Source organism: Capricornis sumatraensis, chromosome 21 (genome assembly GCF_032405125.1).
Source record: "Capricornis sumatraensis isolate serow.1 chromosome 21, serow.2, whole genome shotgun sequence".
Classification (NCBI taxonomy): Eukaryota; Metazoa; Chordata; class Mammalia; order Artiodactyla; family Bovidae; genus Capricornis; species Capricornis sumatraensis.
Window position 1 is genome coordinate 52,025,166 of NC_091089.1, and position 26,171 is coordinate 52,051,336.

General features: G+C 38.4%; 1 protein-coding gene across 1 annotated transcript in view; it reads right to left on the reverse strand.

Moving 5' to 3' along the window:
• Positions 1-824: 824 nt before the first annotated feature.
• Positions 825-26,171, reverse strand: part of ACAA2 (acetyl-CoA acyltransferase 2) — a 32,623-nt gene continuing 7,276 nt past the window's right edge. The window contains exons 2-10 of the mRNA XM_068993744.1: positions 24,096-24,262; positions 17,457-17,585; positions 14,252-14,368; positions 11,626-11,773; positions 9,594-9,769; positions 8,724-8,853; positions 4,637-4,707; positions 2,414-2,568; positions 825-1,230 (exon numbers count right to left, since the gene is read on the reverse strand). Of these exons, the coding sequence (XP_068849845.1) occupies positions 1,146-1,230; positions 2,414-2,568; positions 4,637-4,707; positions 8,724-8,853; positions 9,594-9,769; positions 11,626-11,773; positions 14,252-14,368; positions 17,457-17,585; positions 24,096-24,262 (1,178 nt within the window). The 3' untranslated portion in view covers positions 825-1,145. The remainder of the gene's footprint in view (positions 1,231-2,413; positions 2,569-4,636; positions 4,708-8,723; positions 8,854-9,593; positions 9,770-11,625; positions 11,774-14,251; positions 14,369-17,456; positions 17,586-24,095; positions 24,263-26,171) is intronic.

The following is a 26,171-nucleotide window of genomic DNA, read 5'->3' on the forward strand; positions in this document are numbered from 1 at the left end:
CCAGGACAGAGCTCCCTCCCTACCTCTTTTGTCTCTTTTTTTGTCTTTTATATTTTTTCCTACCTGTTTTTGAAGACAATGATCTGCTTTTCTGGGTGCCTGATGTCCTCTGCCAGCATTCAGAAGTTGTTTTGTGGAATTTACTCAGCACTGAAATGTTCTTTTGATGAATTTGTGAGGGAGAAAGTGGTCTCCCCGTCCTATTCCTCCGCCATCTTAGGACCGCTCCAACATGTGTGATTCTTGAGAACATTATGCTAAGTGCAATAAGCCAGGCACAAAAGGACAAATTCTGTATGATTCCACTTATATGGTGTTTCCCTGGTGGCTCAGAAAGTAAACAATCTGTCATATAGTGTGGGAGACCTGGGCTCAATCCCTGGGTTGGGAAGATCCCTGGAGGAGGGCATGGCAACCCATTCCAGTGTTCTTGCCTGGAGAATCCCCAGGGACAGAGGAGCCTGGTGGGCTACAGTCCATGGGGTCGCCAAGAGTCGGACATGACTGAGCAACTAAGCACCACTTATATGAGGTACCTATTGGAGTCAAATTCATAAGAGACTTTTTGGTGGTTGCCAAGGGCTGTAGACAGGACAGAACAGGGAGCTGTTGTTTAATGGGTGTAGAGTTTCAGTTCTACAAGATGAAAAGAGCTCTGGAGATGGATGGATGGTAGTGATGGCCACACAACAATGTGAATGTATTTAATGCCACTGTATGCTTAAAAATGATTAAGATGGTAAATTTTATGTTATATGTACTTTACCTCAATTAAAACTTCAGAAAAATACAATAACAGGAAAGGATTAGCTGAAGTTAAGGCAGTATTTATTCAATTTCCCTGCAATCATATTATTTAAGGCATAAGTGATGGTTATTTGGCAAGAATACAATTCCCTTTAAAGCCTACATTAGTTGGATTTCAGTTCAGAAATGCTGCATATTAGGTACAAATTTGAGAGAATTTATTCTGGCACAGGCTCTTATTTATGATAAATGGGTCTTTGCTTCACCATCCCTTACCCAAACCTAGTCACTCTCAGTGCAGAGCATGGCTGGCTTTGCATCTGCTCTGAAGGTCACCTGGTTTACTGTGGCCTAGTCAAGTCATGTGAGCATGGACCAGGGCAGGCTGCCTGCTCTCCTCAGGCTGTGTTCTCAATGATGACCGCAATTCCTTGGCCACCTCCAATGCAGGCTGATCCTACAGCGTATTTTCCACCCCGACGCCTGAGAAAGAAAGCAGTGGCTGAAAACTACTTGAATAAAGAATGTACGGAATTAGATAATCAATTAAATAGAATTTATAATGGTCACATTTGCAATATTCATTCTCGTTCAGCTTATCAGCTCAATGTTTTCTCCAGTCCTCAATACTGGGGAAAAGAGGAGAAAGGATTTGGAAAGCTGAGTATTCTTATTTTAAAAAGTATAGTAACACAGAAGATGGAGGTAGAAACAAATATAAAATAGGAGGTAACTGGGATGGGCTGGAAGTTGAAGAGGGGGAGTAAATATTAATATTCAGCCTCCTTGATTTATGTTTTAGATTTTTATGGACCTTAGAATAAGTATAATTACTGAAGTCTGTCTGTTTGAAAGGTCATATAGTTTAGAAATATTTCATGTCCCTTTCATAAAAATTAAGACTCCTTTAAAGTACCATCCACTGTAATTCTTCAGTCCTGATAGAATGACCTTGAGAAACCATCCATGAATTATTTTTTGTGCAATCAATCACTCATTTCAACCCAATTATTAAGTGAAACAGGAGTCCTATTTACCCTAATGTCACAGGGAGCCACAGTGATGATTTTCAAGCCTGGCATATTTGTTTTGTTTCCAATTTTCCTACTAACAAAACAAAATGGTCCAAAAGACACACTACAGAAGAAGCAGCTCTTCTGTTAAAACTGCAAAGTATCAAATGCACAGAAGGCTGGAACCCTGGAAACAGTGAAGGAAAAACTTAGACCCCAGTTGTCAGTTTGCTTAGGTTTCTTAAACGACAGCGTCTTGATCAGCACTTTGCTTTCTGAAACAATTGTGTCTTACTCCTGTAAGGAGCATGAGGATGCAAGCGCCCTGAGACGCGGGCCTCATTGTGGACTCCCTGCTGTGCACCCACACCAGGGATGGGGCCACGTGAACACTGGGCCCTCTGTGAACACGTGCCAAGTGGCTACGCTGCACATGCGGGGAAGAGCAAGTGTTACAAGAGTAGAGGCACCAACTAAGCAACTGAGTCATCAGTAAGGTCTGTGAAAAAGGGGTGCTCAAATCACTGGGAGAAAGGCAGGGCAAGGGGCAATGAGGAAGAATGGGCACCTGTTGGATTGTTCCGGGGAAACCTAAATTCATGCATGTATACAAAAGATAGCAAATCTGAAAAGCAACAATTTCTAGCACGTACCTTAATTCATGAACCAGGTGTGCGGTAATTCTTGACCCAGATCCTGCTAATGGGTGACCCAAAGCAATGGCTCCTCCATTCACATTGGTCTTACTTGGGTCAAGATTCAAACTCTTTTCAACTGCCAAGTACTGAGGAGCAAAAGCTTCATTCACCTTTAAAACAATCAAACCACTTAATAAAAATCCTTATTCACAAACTTATTTTTAACCGAGAATTGTCCAGTCCTATTGATTGCTAACTTTCCTGTTTTTTTTTTCCCTACTTAAATTACTGTGCAAGGTTATTTTATCTTCAATCATTCTTCATAAAGATAACAGGTTTGAAAATAGGTGTATTTACTAAGCGATACTTTAAGTGTTAACACATCCCTTAGAGCAGCGGTCCACAATCTTTTTGGCACCAGGGACCAGGTTCATGGACTGGAGGTGGGGGTGGGGATGGCTTTGGGATAATTCAAGTGTATTGCCATTTATTGTGCACTTTACTTCTAGTATTATTATCAGCTCCACCGCAGATCATTCAACATCAGATCCTGGAGGTTGGGGACCTCTGCCTTAAAGGAATCCTCAGTGATACTACACATGGATCCTGGACTAGAAGCAATGGGGTACTATAGAAAACCTACAGGTTCTAGAGCCATATGGATAGTTCAAATCTTGGCAGTATGCATGTTCTTAAAATTCTCTTGACACTCAATTTTCTTCACTGGTAAAATGTGACTGTTGTATCATCTTAAGAGTTATTGTTAACATTAAATGAAATCATGGGTATTAAGTGTTTAGTGTATTATCTGACACAAGCAAATATTCAATAAATACTTGCTCTTATTATTACTACTAACCCATATTACTAGCCATACTTCCAAGAAGAAACTGACAGACAATAAAGAATAAACTTTCAGAGCCAGACACTGGAGAGGAATAGTTACCATGCTGAAACATGGCCTGAACTAAAAAGTATCATATTGTTGCATTACACTTAACAAGGCTGGCTAGGAGCATTACCTTATTTCATGTTTACAGAATCATATTTTCATATGATCTCAGCGGAGAATTTCATAGAGAAGGATACTGATTTTTGAAAAGGCAGCTTTTCCAGGGCTGGGATAAAAATCCACCCTTGTGTTCTTTCCTACTATATTTTGTGTTCTCTGGAGATAGTGCTTTACTTGTCCTTAGATCCAGCATTTATTTTTCCATTTTATATAGTCACGAGGTACTGAGAGACCTAGAGTATGTTGTGAAACTAGGCTTTTGAACCCAGGAAAAACTATCTCATGATCATCAAAAGTCTCAAAGACAATCACATCAGGGTATGGAGAGGTATGTCCTTGAGTGTTTACATATCTATGGAGAGGCATGTCCTTGAGTGTTTACACATCTATAAATGCTGATGAACATCTCTACAGAGATGAATATTTTCAAGGTTTAAGTGTGAAATCTGAAGTCAGAAATTGAGTGGTACTTATTTACTAACACAAATATGGTAATTAAGCAGCCTAATTACCTAAAATGTTCAAATACTTCCTAAATGCCAAATGTATATAATCCATCTTTAAGCATGTTCTTAATCCTTTCTTTTAATTGTACTAAACATTTAAGATGCTTTTGTTCTAATCTAACATTAAAGAAATCACTCTCCCAATAAATCTAAGTTTCCAATGCCAAAAATTATGACAGATGCATTCCAAATCAACCCACAACTGTGGTGTAAAAGCCAAACCTAAGTTTTGGGGTTGGGGGTGGCTGTTAACTTGGCAGAAGTGTAAGAAACTTAGATTTGGGATTAGATTATTGTTTTTCTATTAGGTCATTTTTCTTAACCTGTATTTTTCTACTTTAATCCATAAAATAAAGTTACAGTTATTTATTTCTCACCCACCTTAACAAACATTCAATTCAGTTCAATAGGCACATTAATAGTTTAAAATGTATTAATAGCAGAATCTTACAAGGTCATAAAAAGTACCTAAGAATTACACTTTAGTAGAGGAAGAAAGGCCCTTTGAATTATTCAAATATAAATAAAGCATTTTAATAAGGTAGAGCCTGATTATATGTCAACACAGGCATACAATGAAAGTAATACTTGTTCAGATTCACACCATTTGGAAAGTTTAAAGGTACTGAAACAAAAAGACCTATAAAAATAAAACTAAAGCCATCTATGCTATAGAAGTTGATGGCTTATTCCATGTTGTGAAAAATACAGAACACTTACTTCTACCAAATCCATATCCTTAAGACTCAGCCCTGTTTTCTTCAGTGCTCCACTGATAGCAGGGACAGGACCTATATAAGAACAAAAACCAATTTTACCTTGTAAATATCAAATTTCTCCTTTTTTACTAAACAGGTCAGTAAGGAGGAAATAACTACAGCAACTAAAAATCTTGCTACCCTGACAGCACACAATATTAAATGACAGGGCAGTAAGAAACAGAAAAGGGGACAAGGATGGAAAGCTGTTTATGCAAACTGTAGATGAGAGACTCAATGTGAAAAATTCTACCATACGACTTTAAGAGTTTAAACAGCCCAAGCAGTGAGGTTTTGTATAGACGGTCTGTTATCATGTATCTTATTTTTTTTAAACTTTAGTTTAAAAAAAAATTTTTGGCCCAGGGATCTTGATTCCCTAAAGAGGGATCAAAACCAGGCCACAGCAGCAAAAGCACCAAGTTCTAGCTACTGGACTGCCAGGGAATTCTCATGTATAGATGGTTCTTAATACCAAATGCCAAGGCAAACTGGGTACTCTCCTGGAATACAAATCATACATTCCCAGAAGAGAAGTGACTGTGGCTATGCTCTGAATTTTCAGACCCATTTTGGACAAAAGGCAAGAAATAGCACTAGTATCTCCACATGGACACAGCAAGATAAAAAGGTACCAGGCACTTCAGGGAAAAGATAGCTAAAGCAAGGAGATGTTTGTAACTCCAACAGGAGGCAGAGATTCAAAATAAAACATAACTCACACTGAAGAAACGAAAATCCACCTTTAAAAACTTTGGAAATAAACTCTAAGTCCCAGATTTCTGATGATCACTAATGATAGTTCAATTTTGTCGTTCAGTCGTTAAGTCGCATCTGACTCTTTGCAACCCCATGGACTGCAGCACACCAGGCTTCTCCGTCCTTCAATATTGCCTGGAGTTTGCTCAAATTCATGTCCATTGAGTTGGTGATGCTATCTAACCATCTCATCTTCTGCTGCTCCCTTCTCCTTCTGCCCTCAATCTTTCCCAGCATCAGGGTCTTTTCCATTGAGTCAGCTCTTCACATCAAGTGGCCAAAGTATTGGAGCTTATTTTTAATATTGCTCATAATTTTAAGTAAATTGATATTTCTTTCCAAAATATAAAAAATCTGGCTAGGGATGATATCTACTTCTCTATCTTCCCTTAGAGAATAAAACTTCCATAAACATCTAAAAAGAAAAAATATGTGGTGTTTTGTTGAATTCAAGTAGTCAAACATTTTATAACAAGCTTCACAAACATATGTAAGGTAAAATGGGAAATCAGTCTTCACAAGAAAAGCATAACACAATCTAAATATAATAATTAATTTGGTCACCTAGTTAAAAAGTTTCTTGGACAATTATCTGTTGATGGGTAGGGCTACCAATAAATGCTCTCCAATTTAAAGCATCAGTTCTATATGGGCTACTGATTTAATACAGAATCTAATTCCAGATTCTCTTTGTATCTTTAAGACATGAAAATGGATGGATGGTCAATAGCAGAGCGTCAATTATCCAGCATGGTCAGGGGATGCAGTACCCACAGGTGTGAAAGCTACACACCACTAAGCGCTGAGGATGTGAAACCACTGCTCACACCTCCCTGCCTTCAGAATCACAGTCAGCATGACTAAACGCGTTAGTATTAACTTAGAATTGTTACAGTCAATTTTAACAACATGCTAGGCTACAAGCTAATTTTAAAGGACTGTTTCCCTACCACTTTGCTACTTACTGGGCCTTAGGAAGATACAGTAGTTTTGCTGGGAAAAGGACACCTTATTTCTAGTAATGGCTCCTACCACTAATAGCTGTGTAACCTTGGGTACCTTTGGTGGCTATAAGCTTCTCATCCAAAGTGCTTTGAGCTGGTTTTTAACCCGTTTCTTTTAAAGAATATCTTTCTACAAATGAAGCCCAATAACAGGTAAAGCTAGAGCTGTCCCAGTTGAAGAGGCTCAAAGTTCCATGTACCCATCCCCTATCACTGCCTCTCATGGGGAGGTCCAGGGAACACTGGTTCTCTAAAACTGTGTCCTTCCTTGGAGCCATTAATTGCACCCTTCCATTCCTGGCTTTCTACCTTTTTCTGGATCTGTACCTACTGGGCAGGGCTAAGCAATGCTATATGTTGAATAACTGCATAACTGGAGAACAACTATTGTTAGAATTTGGATTGATGAATCAATCTCCACCAGATACTCAATAATCTACTCTCCCTTATTTATTCACCTGGTGCACTTCATACAGTTACCTTGTTTGGCCCCACACTACACCTGAGAGATGAGCTATTTAGGTGAGGGGGAGGACATCTTATGGTGTGGGACAGAGCTCTCTCCCAACCCTGAGGAAAAACAGAATTCTTCCACAATGGCATTTATTGTATACTACAGGGCAAATATTCAGGCCCAAGAATAGAAGGAAGAAAAACTAAACTTTCTTGTTCACTGACCATGTCAATGTATCAGAAACTCTTAAGAGAGGTTAAACTGAAAACTGTAAAATAACTACTTTTCTATATCAAATAAATATGGTTGATCATCAAAGCCAGCTGTACACGGAAAAAAACCCATATTCCGAGGTTCTATCTGGACCTACTAGACGAAACAAAATTGTGAGGGGGACTGGGGTTATGGTTAGATTTTGATCATCATTTGGGGTTGGGAACTACTGCCATAAACACCAACATGATAAAGCCATACCAATACACAGATGTCTAATTTTTAAAGCTACCTTTCATTTCTAAGACAAAAGGTGTACTTTGTTGACAGTAGGTAGCTAAAAGTTAGTAAGTTTTTAAGACCATAATAAAGAAAAAACAAATAACTTTTAACAGATGGTTCCAAAGCTTGCAGTTCTGGTTGACATAATTTACAACACAGTGAAAAATGACAAGGTATCATGCCAGCTTTCTTTCTGAGGAATTCTGTACAAAGATAAATCTCTCAAGGACATGGCAACAAACATGGCTGGTATTAGTTTAGTCCCAAATCAACATAAGTGATTTTTATCTGAGTAGCACCTAGAGGCTTACACTGAAGGACTTCTGAGAAGGCAGGCTGGAAACAGGTGATCTCCCTTTTAATCTTAGGACCTACTTCGAAAACCAATTTAGTCAGTCAAAAAAGGCCTAAGTAAGTATATAGGAAAACTTTTTGGCTCATCAAAAATCTGAATCTATAACCTAGGGCAGGCTTTTTCCTGGGGTATGAAGGTATAGGTGGGATAGATCAAAGTAAATTTTATTTTTGTGAGGCACATAACTGGCTCCCTGTCTTCCCAGAGAATGATGCAGGAACTATTAAAATTCAGCACTGTCTACAGTTCCTAGGAGTGTATCCAGCAAAAAGTTTTTTGTTTTCCTTCTAATTCATATTTTTGGAGCCAAGACTACACATATTTGTAGGGCGTTCCAAATTTTCTCCTGCTAGTATTTTGCCAATTGAGATGCATTGTTTAGAATTCTTCATTTTCCTATTAAGTCATAGATAGGCCGGGTGCGTTATTTCTTTGACTTCCTGAGGCAACAGAGGGAAAAGAACCCTTCGATGACAGATTTGGATTCACATCCCCATTTCATCACTTACTGCTTTTGAACTTTACAAGACCATCCCCCCAAGCCTCAGTTCTTCTGTTCACAAAGAAATCTCACTTACTAGGGTTGCGGGAAAATTAAATGAGCTACATGTAAAATCATGTGTAAAACACCCAGCGGGGTCCATATCTTTTCTACTTCATCCCATGATCTCTCCCATCTCCCATTTTTGTCTGTCTTGTCATTACCCTGTAATGCTTCTCTGTTGTTTACTGTGTGTTTATTTTATATATCTTAAATGGACAACATGACATGATTACTGCCCATAAGGAGTTTACATGGTCTTGGTCTTCCCATTGTGCCAAGCATAGCTTTTCATAAAGATGGGTTGTTTAAATGACTGATGACCAATTTCCTCTTCTCCAAAAGTGACCTTGATGTGGCTACTGTTTCAGCAATCTGAATGCCAAAGAAGATTTATCTCCAGAAACATAACAGAACCACTTTGTATCACTACAAACTTACCAATACCCATGATAGTGGGATCACATCCAGACACAAAATATCCCACAATTCTTGCCAGTGGTGTGAAGTTATGTTTTTTAACAGCATCTTCACTAGCTATGATAACAGCTCCAGCACCATCAGAAACCCCCTTGGAAACAAACACAGATGATTAACTAGAGGATAAAAGAATATAGTTAATCAAGCTTTGAGCTAATGGAGTGCCATTAGGATTATGGCAACATATAGGAAGCAGCCCCATAATCTGGAACACAACAAGTAGCACTAGTGATAAACTGCTGTATTAAAGAGATTGTCTCAGGCACAGAATACAACTTCACTAAGCGAAACAGGAAAGAATGTAAAGGAAAAGCTTACATCCAGATGTGGGTAGATTTAAGAAGAAATCTGGTGAGGTGCACACATGAGAAAGAAAAAGTAAAATAATAAACCAGGTAGATTTCACTGTACAGCGCATGGAACTCGGCTCCATGTTATGTGGCAGCCTGGATGGGAGGGGAGTTTGGGGGAGAATGGATACATGTATCTGTATGGCTGAGTCCCTCTGCTGTTCACCTGAAACTACCTCAACATTGTTTGCTAGTTGGCTATAGGCCAGTACAAAATAAAAAGTTAAAAAAAAAAAAAACAAAACAACCAGGTAGATTTCCTTCTAACAATCTGAAAAGACTAAGAAATTGGCAGAGTATTTTATAAGGTCCCTAATTTATTTTGGAGTATGAAAACCCAAATTAATAGAATATGAACACTACTAGCTTAGGCTAAGTAACTGAAGATCAGCATGAAAGGCATCTAAAAGATATTGCCTGATCAGTTTGCAGTGAACACATCAAGAAGAGTTCAAGGTAGGCCCAGGTGCTTGCTACCTACCGACGCATTCCCTGCAGTAACGGTTCCTTCTTTCTTGAACACTGGAGGAAGTTTATTCAACTGCTCCATGGTTGTTTGGGGCCGAGGATGTTCATCTACTTGCATTGTCTGTTTTCCTTTCCTTGTCTTCACCTCAATTGGTGCCATCTCATTATCAAAGTAGCCAGCATCATTAGCTAAAATAGTAGAAAGACTATTCATAAGAATGGGGAGAAAAAAAGAACACAAACTAGAAAAATGAAAACAAATATATCCTTCAATTTAATTTCTGTTCTGTCCTTTCCTCTCAGTCTACTTTAATATAAGCTTTTATTACTTACATAACTTACCTTGTCTATTGGAGGATTTAATATACTGTCACCTATGCAGATACACTCTGTAATATTACAATTTTGACTTCTTTCTAACTACAATATTTTTTATAAGGTACTGCTAGATTATTAGTGTTTGTCTGCTACCTACAGATGTAACGGCATCAAATGGATTTAATGCCCTTTTTTAACTACTCTGGGTGAGATACAAAATAGTTTAAAAAGTAACCAAGTTGTATTAATACTGATAGTCTACAGGAATGTACCATACACTTAAAATTTTACTAAGAGGATAGATCTCATGTTAACTGTTTTTAGCACAATAAGAAAAAAGATTACCAAGTTATCTATGTCACCGAGTCATCTATCACTGAAATTTAATGACAGGCAATGTGAAGAAATTATATGCCCTATTACTGACACAGTTCTGAGTAAAAAGCTTATCTACTTCAAACCCCATTGACCGGAGTGGACGATAGTTAATCTAAAGCTTCAGAAATAGAGTAAGTCAGGAATGCATGTATGCTCGGTCACTCAGTAGTGTCTGACTCTTTGCAACCCCATGAACTGCAGCCCTCCAGGCTCCTCTATCCATGGCTTTTCCAGGCAAGAATACTGGAGTGGGTTGCCATTTCCTCCTCCAGGGGACCTTCCCAACCCAGGGATTGAACGCATGTCTCCTGCACTGGCAGGTGACTCTTTACCACTGAGTTACCTGGGAAGCCCAAGTTAGAAATAATACCACCTTAAAGTTGATGCAACTTCATAACAGGCTAACACTTCCTTTATTTGTTTTTCACAACAATTCTGTTAGAGAAAAAGGGAAGGCAAATATTTTTACCTGTATTATTAGCACAGTGAATAAATGCTTGGTGAATAAATGATTGAAGTCAGAAAATCTGCCCGTGGCAAAACTAGAAACAGACTAACTCTTGACCTTTAGACCAATACCCTTTCACTTAAATGTGTAACTAAAAACAGTATGACTTGGATCAGCTCCATTCCACTTATCCCTCTGAAATACTAAAATGAGCTTTATCCTCACTATTTCACTTATTTAATACCCCCTAAATAAGAGTGTCTGCTCATTTATAATAGTTTAGTTTTCAAAACTCTTCAGAGGACTAACAAATTTCTTCAACTCACCATACTGATAAAAGAACAGCTGTCATTTTGCCCATTTTGGACTGGCTTACCAGCAGTGTGCAGTGTTACACAAGGGCACCACAGCTGGGGCCTTGGGCTAGTTCCGGGTCTCTGAGGCAGATGCAATGATTCTCAATTAGAAATGGGAGAGGGAAGTCATAAAAGCATTCCCAGTGAGTCTTTCCCAAACATACCATCCCCTTCTTGTGAGTATGAGATGCCTCTTGGGGGACCACATCCTCTGCCCCAGGGGGCTAGCACCTCCAACAGAGTGTATCATAGCCCTCAGAGTCTTCTACTGACCCGTTTGGGGCAAAATTCAAGTGTCCAGATAGGACCAGTTATCCACACTACTTTTTAAGTAGCATTCACATACTTCAAAAGAGAAACTTCCAGTTAATTTGCAATCATTAACAGAATATTCAATATTTAACCATTAAAAACAAAGTAATAAAAAAATGTGTTTCAAAAGATATCATTTTAAACAATATTATTATATGGCCTTTATAATCTAAAAGGATAAAAACCTTCTAGTTTTCTTTCTAAAGATATCTGTAATAACCACTTTCACTGACCAGCTTTCCACCTCTGCTGTGACTGCAGGGCGTATCTGTCACAATCTTCTCTGCTTATTTGATGTTTTACAGCAAGATTCTCTGCAGTAATTGCCATCGGCATTTGGATATGCGAATCTGTTAATCCTGTCCACAGAGTGTCTTCCAGCTATTAAAAGACATTAATAAAGTCATTTGTAAAGTGTTTCTCTTGAAAGTAATATGCTAACATTTCTTTAAATAATCAACAGTTCCAACAAAAAAGGTAAAAGTAAAATGAGATTTTCTGATGAGCATTTACTATTACTATGATTTATATTTGGTTTTGAGACATTTTCTAAAAAAACTCCTAGAGGACAACATAGGCAAAACACTCTCTGACATAAATCACAGCAGGATCCTCTATGACCCACCTCCCAGAGTAATGGAAATAAAAGCAAAAATAAACAAACGGGACCTAATTAAACTTAAAAGCTTTTGCACAATGAAGGAAACTATAAGCAAGGTGAAAAGACAGCCTTCAGAATGGGAGAAAATGATAGCAAATGAAGCAACTGACAAATAATTAATCTCAAAAATATACAAGCAGCTCCTGCAGCTCAATTCCAGAAAAATGAACGACCCAATCAAAAAATGGGCCAAAGAACTAAACAGACGTTTCTCCAAAGAAGACATACAGATGGCTAACAAACACATGAAAAGATGCTCAACATCACTCATTATCAGAGAAATGTAAATCAATTGAGGTACCATCTCACTCCAGTCAGAATGGCTGCTATCAAAAAGTCTACAAACAATAAATGCTAGAGAGGGTGTGGAGAAAAAGGAGCCCTCTTACACTGTTGGTGGGAATGTAAACTAGTACAGCCACTATGGAAAACAGTGTGGAGATTCCTTAAAAAACTGGAAATAGAACTGCCATATGACCCAGCAATCCCACTGCTGGGAATACACACCGAGGAAACCAGAATTGCAGCACTGTTTACAACAGCCAGGACATAGAAGCAACCTACATGTCCATCGGCAGACAAATGGATAAGAAAGCTGTGGTACATATACACAATGTAATATTACTCAGCCATTAAAAAGAATGCATTTGAATCAGTTCTAATGAGGGGGATGAAACTGGAGCCTATTATACAGAGTGAAGTAAGTCAGAAAGAATAACACCAATACAGCATACTAATGCATATAAATGGAATTTAGAAAGATGGTAATGATGACCATATATGTGAGACAGCAAAAGAAACACAGATGTAAAGAACAGTCTTTTGGACTCTGTGGGAGAGGGAGAGGGTGGGATGATTTGAGAAAATAGTATTGAAACATGTATAATACCACATGTGAAGTGGATCGCCGGTCCAGGTTTGCTGCATGAGACAGGGTGCTCAGGGCTGGTGCCCTGGGGCGGGGGAGAGAGGGAGATGGGGAGGAAGGTGGGAGAGGGGTTCTGGATTGGGAACACATGTGTGCCTGTGGCTGATTCATGTCAATGTTGGCAAAAACCACCACAATACTGTAAAGTAATTAGCCTCCAATTAAAATAAATAATTTTTAAAAATAAATAAAAATAAAAACACCATAATAAAAGGCACACATTCTCTGCTCTAAACACAGGGCTCTAAGGAGGATCAACAGTGCTAAATGTGCAGGGTAAGAATGTAGAAAGTTATTCTACAATCAAAACTTAAACCCTCAAGGTTCCATTTCGTAAGAAACTTCAGTTCTCACACAACATTTCCCTGTAGCCACCTCTAAGGCAGTTATGAATGCCCTCAGAAAGAGTATAGCTGTGCTCCTTTTTCCATCCCACACCTCCAGTGGTAGCAATAGCAGGTTCTACTAGTTACCGTGAGACTAAAAAAGCCCAGGATAGGCTGGCTTTTGTTATCCAATTAGTCTCTGATAAATGGGCCCCACCTGTTTCTTCTAGACTGCCTTGTCACCCTTTGAGTTGCTGACCTGTCTTTCCAAAGGTTTTCTCAAATGTATTAGGAATCTTAAATATTATCTCATATTATCTAAGTCTTATTCATTTCAACTTTCAAAAAGGCCAGGTGAGAAACAGGGTGGACAGGATAAACCAATGATTATGACTGGGAAAGCCTAAGAACATACAATGTCATTGGCCCTTTAATGCAAAACGGACAGCACACTATCACTCTTAACAGTACTACTCAGGCGGTTCGTAAAGGACTGTTGTTTATCTGACTGACTTGGGACGCTATAACCTATTTGAAGAGAATGTTTTCTGTGGTAAAGAAGAAATCCATTCGATGGAGATTGCTCCAGAAATAAAATTTCCATTAATTATGGCAAAGATTTAATTATTTGGCTTACCAGTTGTTCAGTAGAGAGATTAATTCAATCTTTACCCATCTGTTTAATCCATTACTTCCCTTCCTTCATCTCCCCAGGTGTTAATTACACTAGCAGAGGTGTGCTGAGATAAAGTATAATTTTATGTGAGTTAAAATGTCAAAATTAACAACTATGAAATAGTTTACATTTTTCAAATAATTCATATCTTGCCAACTCCCTATTAACAGAATTGATTTAAGTTTTTTTCTCTGGCCCAAAATGGTGTTATTAAAATTACAGTATAATAGCATGAGAAATAATTCTTAAAAATTTTAATGGTTCCAACCTTGAGCTCTGATCCAAGCTTAGTTCCAAAACGAATATTTCTGACACAGTAGGGAGCCTGGCTCATGCTTTCAGTTCCTCCACACAGGACAACTTCAGAGTCTCTAGAACAAATTTCCTATTTAAAAACAAACAAACAACACCACCAAAATCCTTTTATAGTGACGGAAATATGTATTAAGCAGTAAACCAATAGCAAAGCTAATAAGTAAAACAATAAGTTTTGTTTACAGTAAAACTTTCACATTACAGTGTCTCAAAGGGAAATAAAAGTAATTTCAAAATGAATGCTAAAATATTCATTCCCAAGATACAAGGAGGAAAAAAGCTAACAGACTTTTCAATCATTTATGCAGAAGTAACAAATCCTACCTACATTTTGACAAGGAATGGTAATTCTTAACTCAATACACATCTTGAAAACTAGCAGAGATATTAATGTCTAGTATAAATGTACAAATTGCCAGCAGATAAAGAATAAGCCCTTAAAAAGGCAAAAGTAAAATTTATCCTAATATTAATCAATGGACCTGAAGTAGACCAGATTTATAAAAACTATGTTAACCTAGGGTAATCATAAAGAGGAATCCAATTTTTTCCACTATTTGCATTTCTCAGAAAAACAGCAAATAACAATCCTCCAGGAGACCAATGTTTAAAATGATTGCTAGGAAAATCAGGCTTGCTAACTAAGATATATTCTAACAGAAATAAATGAACGTGAAAGTAACTTGTTCATTACATTTTATCTTTCATTTTATTTTGTAATAAAATATGAAGACTTTGAAAACATAAAGATGTTGACAAATTAAATTTTACTGTATCCCTTTTCCCAATGCTCAAGGGAGGAAATCTATTTGCCCAACTACCCCTCAAAGAGATACTAGTTTGTCCTTTGACCAACAGTATTATTCAGTACCTTTACAATAAAATACATTTCTTATCATCCTCTAAATTCTCCAACTCCTTTCCTTACCTTATAGTCTTTATTCACTGTTTTGAACTGCCTTACCTGGAACTCTTGCAGACCTGGCATCAGATTCTGCCTCTACAACTTAGAAAACTTAATGCCTTTAATAATCAATTTCCTTGCCTATAAAATGGGAATAACAGTTCTTGCCTCATAGGACTGTTGTGAAGATTAAGTGAGATACTGAATGTAAATCTACGTCTGGCACATAGGAAGCACTCAATAAAAATGAGTCATGACTAGCTTTTTAAAAACTGTGATAAAATACACATAACATAAAACTTACCATTCTAATCAATTCTACCTGTGCAAGTCATTAAGCACATTCACAATTACCGGGAGCCAGCGTGAGGAATCCCGCCTGTGCCAACGGTCATGAGAAAGGAAGCCAGACATACGCAAAGGCGTGATCTAGCTTCAGGGCTTCCCCCTGGGTTTTCCTGAATGTCTACCCCCCAAAACCAGAGTCTGCCTGCCTTATTGTACTGTGCTTTCCACTCTTCTGCCTCTAAAAGGAATTAACTTAGGGCTCCAGTTAACAGTCTCCTGCATATAAAAGGAATGTTTCAGCTCAAACCCCTCTGATGGCTCTCTAACTTGCCTGACAGGTTTCCCCGGACTTTTTACAACTTGTGAGTTGCTTACAGCCCCACAACCATGAGAGGCACAAAGCTTAAAGCATCTTAGAGATACAGAGCCTTTTCTAAAGAGCTAAAAACTATATTGGTGATGGGTTTTCACTGTTGATTCAATGACTGCTGCCAGGCCTCCATAGTCTTTATCTTTTAGGCACCTGAAAGATATTAATCAATGTAATTGGGATATACAAATAGGAATATAGTAGTTTTGATGTTAGCAACACTAGACTTTTGAGTTAATTACTTTTCTTTGTTATATATCACTGCACTCTTCTTGTGTCCTTGCTATGTAAGAATGTAACTTTATTTAGTGCTTTCTGAGAGTGGCACCAGACTTTGGGAAGAACAACACTTTTAAGACAAATAAGTCTTCTAGTTGACAAACCCTTATCAGAAAAGGGCCGTAAAATGTTAATTGGCCTTCTGGCCAGAAGATGATGTAAATCACCTAAGACTTGTATATACAACTAAGTATGCAGAGAAAAAGCCTGGTCTCAATAAGAGTCAGGGCTGCTGACGCTGCATAATTTTATATTATCCATTGATCTCTATGTACAAAAAAAAAGGTATAAAAGGCCTTTCTGGACAATAGAGGATGGGCCAGTCATTGGACTGGCTTCCCCCATGTGGTCTATTCTCCTTCTCTCCTTTTCTGGCTGAATTCCCATCTGGAGCAGGGAGGCTCACCACGTCTACTTACTTGCCCTGGCTTCTAAGATCCATGAGAGAGGGAGCCCAAGGAGGGGCACCCTCTGATATTCAAATGGATGCCGGTGGCCTAATGTAGATGGTACAAACTTCTTGTCCTGAAGTTTTATTGGCTTTCCCCGTAAACCAAGTAATTCAGCCTCTTTTCTCCACTAAATTTTCCTACTACACTATTTCTTCCTAATCTCTCTTTATATTTCTAATTAAATAAATAAGTTTTCCTCGCTTACGCCGTCTCCCCTTTGAATTCCCTGGATCCACCGGGGCAGGACCCCGGCAAGTGGCGCCCAGAACAGGCTATTTGAAGGTAGGTTCTTTGGAGCAAATGCTCCCCCCAGAGCACTCTCTGTTGTTCCCCCCAGAGTGATTTAATCACTCCCCCTGGAGTACTTTCAGTTACTCCCCCAGTGTTGAGTTTTCCGGACGGCTAGGATCCTGGCACACAATGTTATGCAACCAACCACCATTACTTCCAGAAGTCTTATCAGCTTCCAAACTGAAACCCTGTATCCATTAAAGACTAACTCCCCATTTTCTCTTCCCCACCAGCCCCAGCAATCCCCATTTTACTGTCTGTCTCTATGAATCTGACCACTCTAGGGACCTCATATAAGTGGACTCATACAATATTTGTTCTTTAGTGACTGGCTTATTCCATTTAGCATAGTGTTTCCAGGGTTCATCACTAGCTTTTATGAAATGATTTTCTTGCATGTTCATAATGTATATATCCAAAAAATGATTTTCTATGAATATTTTCCAAGAAAAATCAAATATTGATCTCTCTTCATAAATACTATAAAATTAAAAACCTAGTATTACACTGAAGTGAGGCATTTCCTCTACTAACTACCAATATTTTCAGAGAATTAATAAAATGCTGCTCTTACCTGACATCCACTCACAATGGACTGGAAACCAGAGCCACAGAGCCTGTTAATAGTGATAGCTGGGGTCTCTTTTGGGATTCCCACACGCAAACCAACATGTCTTGCCAAGTATATAGCATCTGAAGAACTCTGGAACAGAAGGAAAAGAAAAAGAATTGCCTCTATAAATCTAGGAAATCAAGAAGAAGGACAAAATACACTAAAATGTCCACAATGTTTAAAAAATTATAAACAATATGGCTCTAAGGTACGACATAATACATACAGGTATAACATATTTTATACAGTAAGTGTGAATGATTTGAATATAAATTATAATACAGAATTTTATAACAATCAGAGCTGTTTAAAAATGGAATAGGCTATCTCAAAGTAGTATGTTCTTTACCAAAGGATGGATCTGAGACTGTGGTTCACAACCTTGGCTGCACACTGTAATAACCAGGGAAGCTTTATTAACATAAAAACACACATAAAACAAGGTTATTTTTTGATCAGTTAACAAATATGTTGTGGCTGGAGGCTCACAGGAACTGTCATTTCACTGAGAACGGTTGTTCAGCAGTTGGTAACTCAGCATACTCAGCAACTATATAAAACATAACTAGTGTGAATATTGAGACCTGACTATCATGAACAGTTGTGTGCCAATAAACTAGATGCATGCATATTAAGTCACTTCAGTTATGTCAACTCTTTTTGTGACTCTAGGGACTGTAAGACTGCCAGGGTCCTGTGTCCATGGGGATTCTCCATGCAAGAATACTGGAATGGACTGCCATGCCCTCCTCTAGGGGATCTTCCCAACCCAGGGGTCAAACCCATGTCTCTTAAGTCTTCTGTACCGGCAAGCAAGTTCTTTAACATTGCTGCTAAGTCACTTCAGTCGTGTTCAACTCTGTGTGACCCCATAGACGGCAGCCCACCAGGCTCCCCCATCCCTGGGATTCTCCAGGCAAGAACACTGGAGTGGGTTGCCATTTCCTTCTCCAGTGCATGAAAGTGAAAAGTGAAAGTGAAGTTGCTCAGTCGTGTCTGACTCTTAGCAACCCCATGGACTGCAGCCTACCAGGCTCCTCTGTCCATGGTATTTTCCAGGCAAGAGTACTGGAGTGGGCTGCCATTGAGTGCCACCTAGAAAGCCCAATAAATTAAATAACTTAGGTGAAAAGGAAAAATGTCTTGAAAGAAATAAACTACCAAAACCAAGTCAAGGAAAAATGGACAATCAGAATAGACCTATAACAAGTGAGTTCAGTTCAGTCACTCAGTTGTGTCCAACTCTTTGCAACTCCATGGACTGCACCATGCCAGGCCTCCCTGTCCATCACCAACTCCCAGAGTTTACTCAAACTCATGTCCACTGAATCAGTGATGCCATCCAACCATCTCATCCTCTGTCATCCCCTTCTTCTCCTGCTTTCAATCTTTCCCAGCATCAGGGTCTTTTCAGATGAATCAGTTCTTCACATCTAATGGCCAAAGTATTGGAGTTTCAGCTTCAACATCAGTCCTTCCAATGAATATTCAGGACTGATTTCCTTTAGGATGGACTGGTTGGATCTCCTTGCAGTCCAAGGGACTCTCAAGAGTCTTCTCCAACACCATAGATCAAAAGCGTCAATTCTTTGGTGCTCAGCTTTCGTTATAGTCCAACTCTCACATCCACACATGACTACCGGAAAAACCATAGCCTTGACTAGATGGACCTTTGTTGGCAAAGTAATGTCTCTGCTTTTTAATAAGCTGTCTAGGTTGGTCATAACTTTTCTTCCAAGGAGCAAGCGTCTTTTAATTTCATGGCTGAAATCACCATCTGCAGTGATTTTGGAGCACAAGAAAATAAAGTCTGTCACTGTTTCCACTATTTCCCCATCTATTTGTCATGAAGTGAGGGGACAAGATGCCATAATCTTAGTTTTCTGAATATTGAGTTTTAAGTCAACTTTTTCACTCTCCTCTTTCATTAAGAGTTCGGGTGACAATATACAGCCTTGACGTACTCCTTTCCTGATTTGGAACCAGTCTGTTGCTCCATGTCCAGTTCTAACTGTTGCTTCTTGACCTGCATACAGATTTTTCAGGAGACAGGTCAGGTAGTCTGGTATTCCCATCTCTTTCAGAATTTTCCACAGTTTATTGTGATTCACACAGTCAAAGGCTTTGGCACAGAATGAAGCAGATGTTTTTCTGGAACTCTCTTGCTTTTTCAATGATCCAGTGAATGTTGGCAATTTGATCTCTGGTTCCTCTGCCTTTTCTAAATCCAGCTTGAACATCTGGAAGTTCATGGTTCACGTACTGTTGAAGCCTGGCTTGGACAATTTTGAGCATATTTTGCTACCATGTCGGATTCCCTTGTGGCTCAGCTGGTAAAGAATCCACCTGCAATGCAGGAGACCTGGGTTCGATCTCTGGGTTGGGAAGATCCTCTGGAGAAGGGAAAGGCTACCCATTTTAGTATTCTGGCCTGGAGAATTCCATGGACTGTATAGTCTATGGGGTTACAAAGAGTTGGACATGACTGAGCAACTTTCACTTTCACTTGCTAGCGTGTAAGATTAGTACAATTGTGCAGCAGTTTGAGCATTTTTGGCATTGCCTTTCTTTGGGATTGGAATGAAAACTGACCTTTTCCAGTCCTGTGGCCACTGCTGAGTTTTCCAAATTTGCTGGCATATTGAGTGCAGCACTTTCTTTTGCTGGCATATTGAGTGCAGCATCATCTTTTAGGATTCGAAATAGCTCAACTGGAATTCCATCATCTCCACTAGCTTTGTTCATAGTGATGCTTCCTAAGCCCCACTTGACTTCACAGTCCAGGATGTCTGGCTCTAGGTGAGTGATCACACCATCGTGATTATCTGGGTCACGAAGATCTTTTTTGTATAGATCTTCTGTGTATTCTTGTCACCTCTTCTTCACTATCTTCTGCCTTTGTTATGTCTATACTATTTCTGTCCTTGATTGAGCCCATCTTTGCATGAAATGTTGTTCCTTGGTATCTCTAATTTTCTTGAAGAAATCTCTAGTCTTTCCCATTCTGTTGTTTTCTTCTATTTCTTTGCATTGATCACTGAGGAAGGCTTTCTTATCTCTCCTTGCTATTCTTTGGAACTCTCCATTCAAATGGGTATATCTTTCCTTTTCTCCTTTGCCTTTAGCTTCTCTTCTTTTCATAGCTGTTTGCAAGGCCACCTCAGACAACCATTTTGCCTTTTTGCATTTCTTTTTCTTGGGGTGAAGACTGAATTAATTAGTACAAAACACAACTCACAAAAAAAAAGCCAGACAGACTTCATTACTGAATTCTACCAAACATTTAAAGAAGATACCAATAATTCATGAACTGTTCCTAAAGAATAGAAAAGGATCACTTCCCAACTCAGCATGAAGCCAGAATTATACTGATAAAAAAAATTAGACAAAGACATCACAAAAACTACTGATTAATATCTCTTATGAATATGGATATAAAAATCTTCAACAAAATACTAGCAAACAAAATTCAGCAATTTAGAAAAAGAATTATACACTATGATCAGTGCAAGGGTCATTGAGAAATGTAAGGTTGTTTCATCACCTGAAAGTCAATTAATATATCACATTGTATCAACAGAATAAAAACCAAAAATCATATGATTATCTCAGTTGACATAGAAAAAGCAACTGACAAAAATCTAACAACATTTCATGATAAAAACACTCAACAACCTAGGAACAGAAAAAGAATTTCCTCAATCTGATAAAGGAAACCTACAAAAATCCACATAACACCACACTTAATGCTGAAAGACCAGAGGCTTTCCCCCACAGTATCAGGAACAAGAGAGAAACATCCATTTTTTGTCACTTTTATTCAACATCAGAAGTTCTAAACAGAGTAATGAGGCAAGAAAAATAAATATAAAAGTAAAAGAAATACAGATTGGAAAGGGAAAAGCAAAACTATCTCTGCTCTCAGATGACATGATGCTATATATAAAAAATCCTACGTAATCAACTAGAAAACCATTAGAACTAATAAATGAGTTCTGCAAGGTTTCAGGATATAAGATTAATATATAAAAATCAACTGTATTTCTTTGTTCTTAAAATCAACTGCATTTCTATACACTTGCTATGAACAATTTGAAAATTAAATAAGAAAACAGTTTCACTTACAATAGCATGTAAAAGAATAAAATACTTAGGAATAAATTTAATAAAAGAAGTGCAAAATTTATATTCTGAAAACTGTAAGACATTGTTGAAAAAATTAAACAGGATTTATACAAAAAAAATGCCATGTTCACAGATCAGAAAACTTACTAATACTGTTGAGATGGCAATACTCCACCAACTGACCTACAGATTCAAAACAATCCTATCAGAATCGTAGCTGACTTCTTTGTAGAAATGGATAAACATTCTAAAATTCATATTTTAGAATTGCAGGAGACCAGAATAGCCAAAACAACTTTGAAAAGAAAAACTGAGTAGGAGACTCACATTTCTTGATTTCTAAACTTACTATGAAGCAATGATAATCAATATAATCAACATAGTGTGGAACTGACATATAAAGGATAGACATACAGATAAGTGCAATAGAATGAGGAGTCAAAAAATAAAATCACGTGTCTATGGTCAGCTGATTTTCAATAACAGTGGCAAGATCGTCCAATGGGAGAAAGAAGAGTCTTCTCAAACGGTGCTAGAACAACTGGATAGTCATATGCAAAAGAATGAATTTGAACCTGTACTTCAAAACATATATAAAAATTAAATAAAAATAAACCAAAGACCTAAATATATGAACTAAAACTTAGAAGAAAACATAGGAATAAATCTTTGCAACCTTAGATCTGGAAATAGACTCTTAGATAATGACACCAAAAGCCTGAGCAGTAAGAACCAAAATTGGGCTTCATCAAAATTCAAAATTTTCATACTCTAAAGGATATAATTAAGAAATGAAAAGATAATCAAGTATAGAAAAATATTTGCAGATCATGTTATCTGTTAAGGGACTTGTATCTAGGATATAAAAACAACACTTATGATCAATAATGAAAAGACAAATAACTTAATTAAAAAGTAGGAAAAGGATATTACTTAGACATTCTCCAAGAATCCGCCTGCAATGCAGGAGACCCCAGTTTGGTTCCTGGGTCGGGAAGATCCACTGGAGAAGGGATAGATTACCCACTCCGGTATTCTTGGGCTTCCCTTGTGGCTAAGCTGGTAAAGAATCTGCCTGTAATGTGGAAGACCTGGGTTTGATCCCTGGGTGGGGAAGATCCCCTGGAGAAGGGAATATAGCTACCCTTTCCAGTATTCTGGCCTGGAGAATTCCAGGGACTGTACAGTACATGGGGTCGCAAAGAGTCAGATACCACTGAGCGACTTCACTTTCACTTTCAAGAAGCTATAGCAATGGACACAAGCTCATGAAATTATGTTCAATATCATTAATCATCAGGGAAAGGCAAATTAAAACCACAATGAGATACTACTTCCTATTCACTAGCATGGCTACAGTAATTTAAAAAAAAAGACACACAATAACAAGTGTTGACAAGAATATGGAGAAAGTGAAACCTTCATATTCTGTAGACAGGAATGTAAAATGTTCAGCTGCTTTGGAAAGCAATCTGAAAGTTTTTGAAACAACTAAATGTACAGCTAACATATAACCTAGCATTTACACTCATAGGGATACACCCAAGGGAAATGAAACCCTGTGTCCATACAGAAACTTGTACATGATGTTCAAAGAAGTATTATTCACAAGGGACAATTGTGCACCTCTCTCTGAGCCTTCTCCCAGTTCTAAGAGCTGAAAGCATGCAGTGGAGGAGGTGGCAGTAGTCTCAAGGTGTCTCACCCAGTCTGGAAACGCCTTATGAGCCAGAAGAACAGTGACAGGCTCTAGTACTGTCAGTGGCTAGCGGTAAAGAACCCACCTGCCAATGCAGCAGATGTTAAGATGCAGGTTCAATCCCTGGGTTGGGAAGATCCCCTGGAGGGCATGGCAACGTGCTCCAGTATTCTTGACTGCAGAATCCCACGGACAGAGGAGCCTGGTGGGCCATATAGTCCATAGGGCTGCACAGTCAGACACGACTGAAGGGACTTAGCACGCACGCACTGGTGGTGGCAAAGCACTAAGTGTGGAGCCTCCATCACACCAATGAGGTGTGGGAAGAGTAAGAGCATCTGCATATCTTGACCACACGTTGAAGGCAAATTCAGCTTTCAATTATTGCAAATGAATGATTTACTTTGTACACCATATATAGCAAGGTAGAGCGTAAAAGAGCTTCTCATTCCCCACAACAAACACTGACCAAGCTTCTACTGTGAAGAAATTATAGACACAGAGAGAACCAATTTACTTCAAGTAAGTCAAGGAAATTAATCTGTTATTTAAGAAGCAATGAACTGTATCCAAGTCCCAGACAGATACGTAGTTTCCAAACATATGCTCCTTTGAATTATATGTGCCACTGCTTCGGGGGTCAGGGAATTGCTTAAATTATGAATACCCTTAACTATTATTAACTAGTACACCATTATGACATGTTAAAGGAATTATTTTTAGAAACCGATAAAAGAAAGCAATAGGAGTGAATACTTCCCTTCAGCCCTACTAACCTGCATGACATTGCCTACAACGACACTGTCAACAGTTTCAGGTGAGACTTTGCCAGCAGACAAGGCAGCCCTGGCAGCAAACTCAGCCATGTCAGTAGGTGTGAAGTCTTTCAGAAGACCTCCATAAGCTCCAAAGGGGGTCCGCTTAGCAGCAACGATGAACACACCTATTGCAAGGAGAATTTATAAGCAATTGCAGATTTGTCAGTATTCCTAACATGCTTTAAATAATTCTCTGTGAACTTTACTATAAAGCACAATTTTCAATTAAATAACTGAAAATCTCTGTCGCATAATACATAGCATGGGTCACACATACACAAGCAGTCCTAAGGGTTATCATTTTGATCAATACCTGCATGCTGGTACCAAGAACTGCTTGGCAGGCTTTGATGCAAATGTTGGCTGGACAACATTTTTATAAACTGATTATTTGCTGATGATTTGTTTAAAATGGAAATGCTTCTACTTGCTGAAATATATTGCTTAGTCACAGAATCAAAGAATCTCCCAACTAAAGGTACCTGAAGGCCAAGCCCTCACACCATGAACGCCCTCCAGACTATTTCTGATGAAAGGTCCTCTCTAACTTGTGCTAAAGGCATGCTCTATTGTGTGAAGCAGTGTTACCGTGAATGGTCAACAGAAACTAATGATTTTTTTCTCATACTGAGCTGGCTTGGCTTACCAAATCTTCCATCCACCAATCCCAGTTCTATCCAAATGCATCCCAAACTCAATTTATATAGCTTCTAGAATAAAGAATTCAATTTGAATTTGTATTTGAATTTGTATTATATATGTCACTGCTTCTAGAGTCAGAGGATGACTCAGATTACAAACTTCAAATAACTTGAATCTGTTACTCTTAGAATAAAACGGGCAAAATAGATACGCTGTTATCATGGGTAGCCCCTCCAGTACCTGATGTCAGCTAACATGTAAAATTCCCCAGACCTAAATTCTCTTTTCTGAAGTACGTAAATATCCTTTCAATAATTCTTTAATTCTGGTTGTTTTCTTCTAAAGCCTCTAGTTCACTAATATCCTATTTTAATGTGTGTCAGAGTATAATGAAGTGTCCTACATCTGACCTAACCACAAAGGATACAGAGGAATTATCTATACACCTATTAATACAAAGACTACAAATTTGCAGTATCACTATTAGTTCAATTGGTGTCTCTGTACAGACAAACTGCCCCTTCTCAAGGCACTCTAGTGCCACCAAAGGAAAAAAAAAGTCATGTTTAACAAATCTACAAGGACTAGGATGTGAGTGGTACCCACTAGAGTAGCAAAATGCAAAAATGCAAAGCTTGCATACTGGGAAACAACATCAGTTAACAGCTGCTTCATCATAGTAACATTTATTAGGCACTAGACATCTCATCACTTGTCATATAGTATCTACTCTTCCCAAACAACTCTGCAAGGTAAATATTATAGTCAACATATAGGGGGTACTTACTGTATGACAGACTTCAGGCTTTATGCTTTACATAGGCTAAATCCTCTCAAAGACAATCTGAGCACACATTTCCACATCTTGCCAAGAAACTATGAGACTTTTTAACAATGGGTTTGTGCCCAGATACACAATTCTCCTTTATGTTAGAGATCTCTTTTGATAGAACAAACTCAACCTATCCTAAAAAAATTCCAGCTTTTTCTTTGATTTCTACTTTGAGAAATTTACAGTCTAAAAGAATGTTAGGAGCAACATACATTAACTACAATTTAGAACAGATCTGATTGGTTCTTTAAAGATAAAATATTCAGATATTTACAAAAGGCGATAAATATTAAAGTGAAAGTGTCACTCAGTCATGTCCAGCTCTTTGCAATCCCATGGACTGCAGCCCATCAGGCTCCTCTGTCCATGGAACTCTCCAGGCAACAGTGTTTGCAATTTCCTTCTCCACGGGATCTTCCCGACCCAGGGACTGAACCCGTCTCTCGCAGTGCAGGCAGACTCTTCACTGACTGAGCCACCAGGGAAGCAAAATATTAGCTTACTGCATTAAAAATGTTTTCCTCTGATAGACGGGTTGTTCTGTGCCACTGTACCTTCCT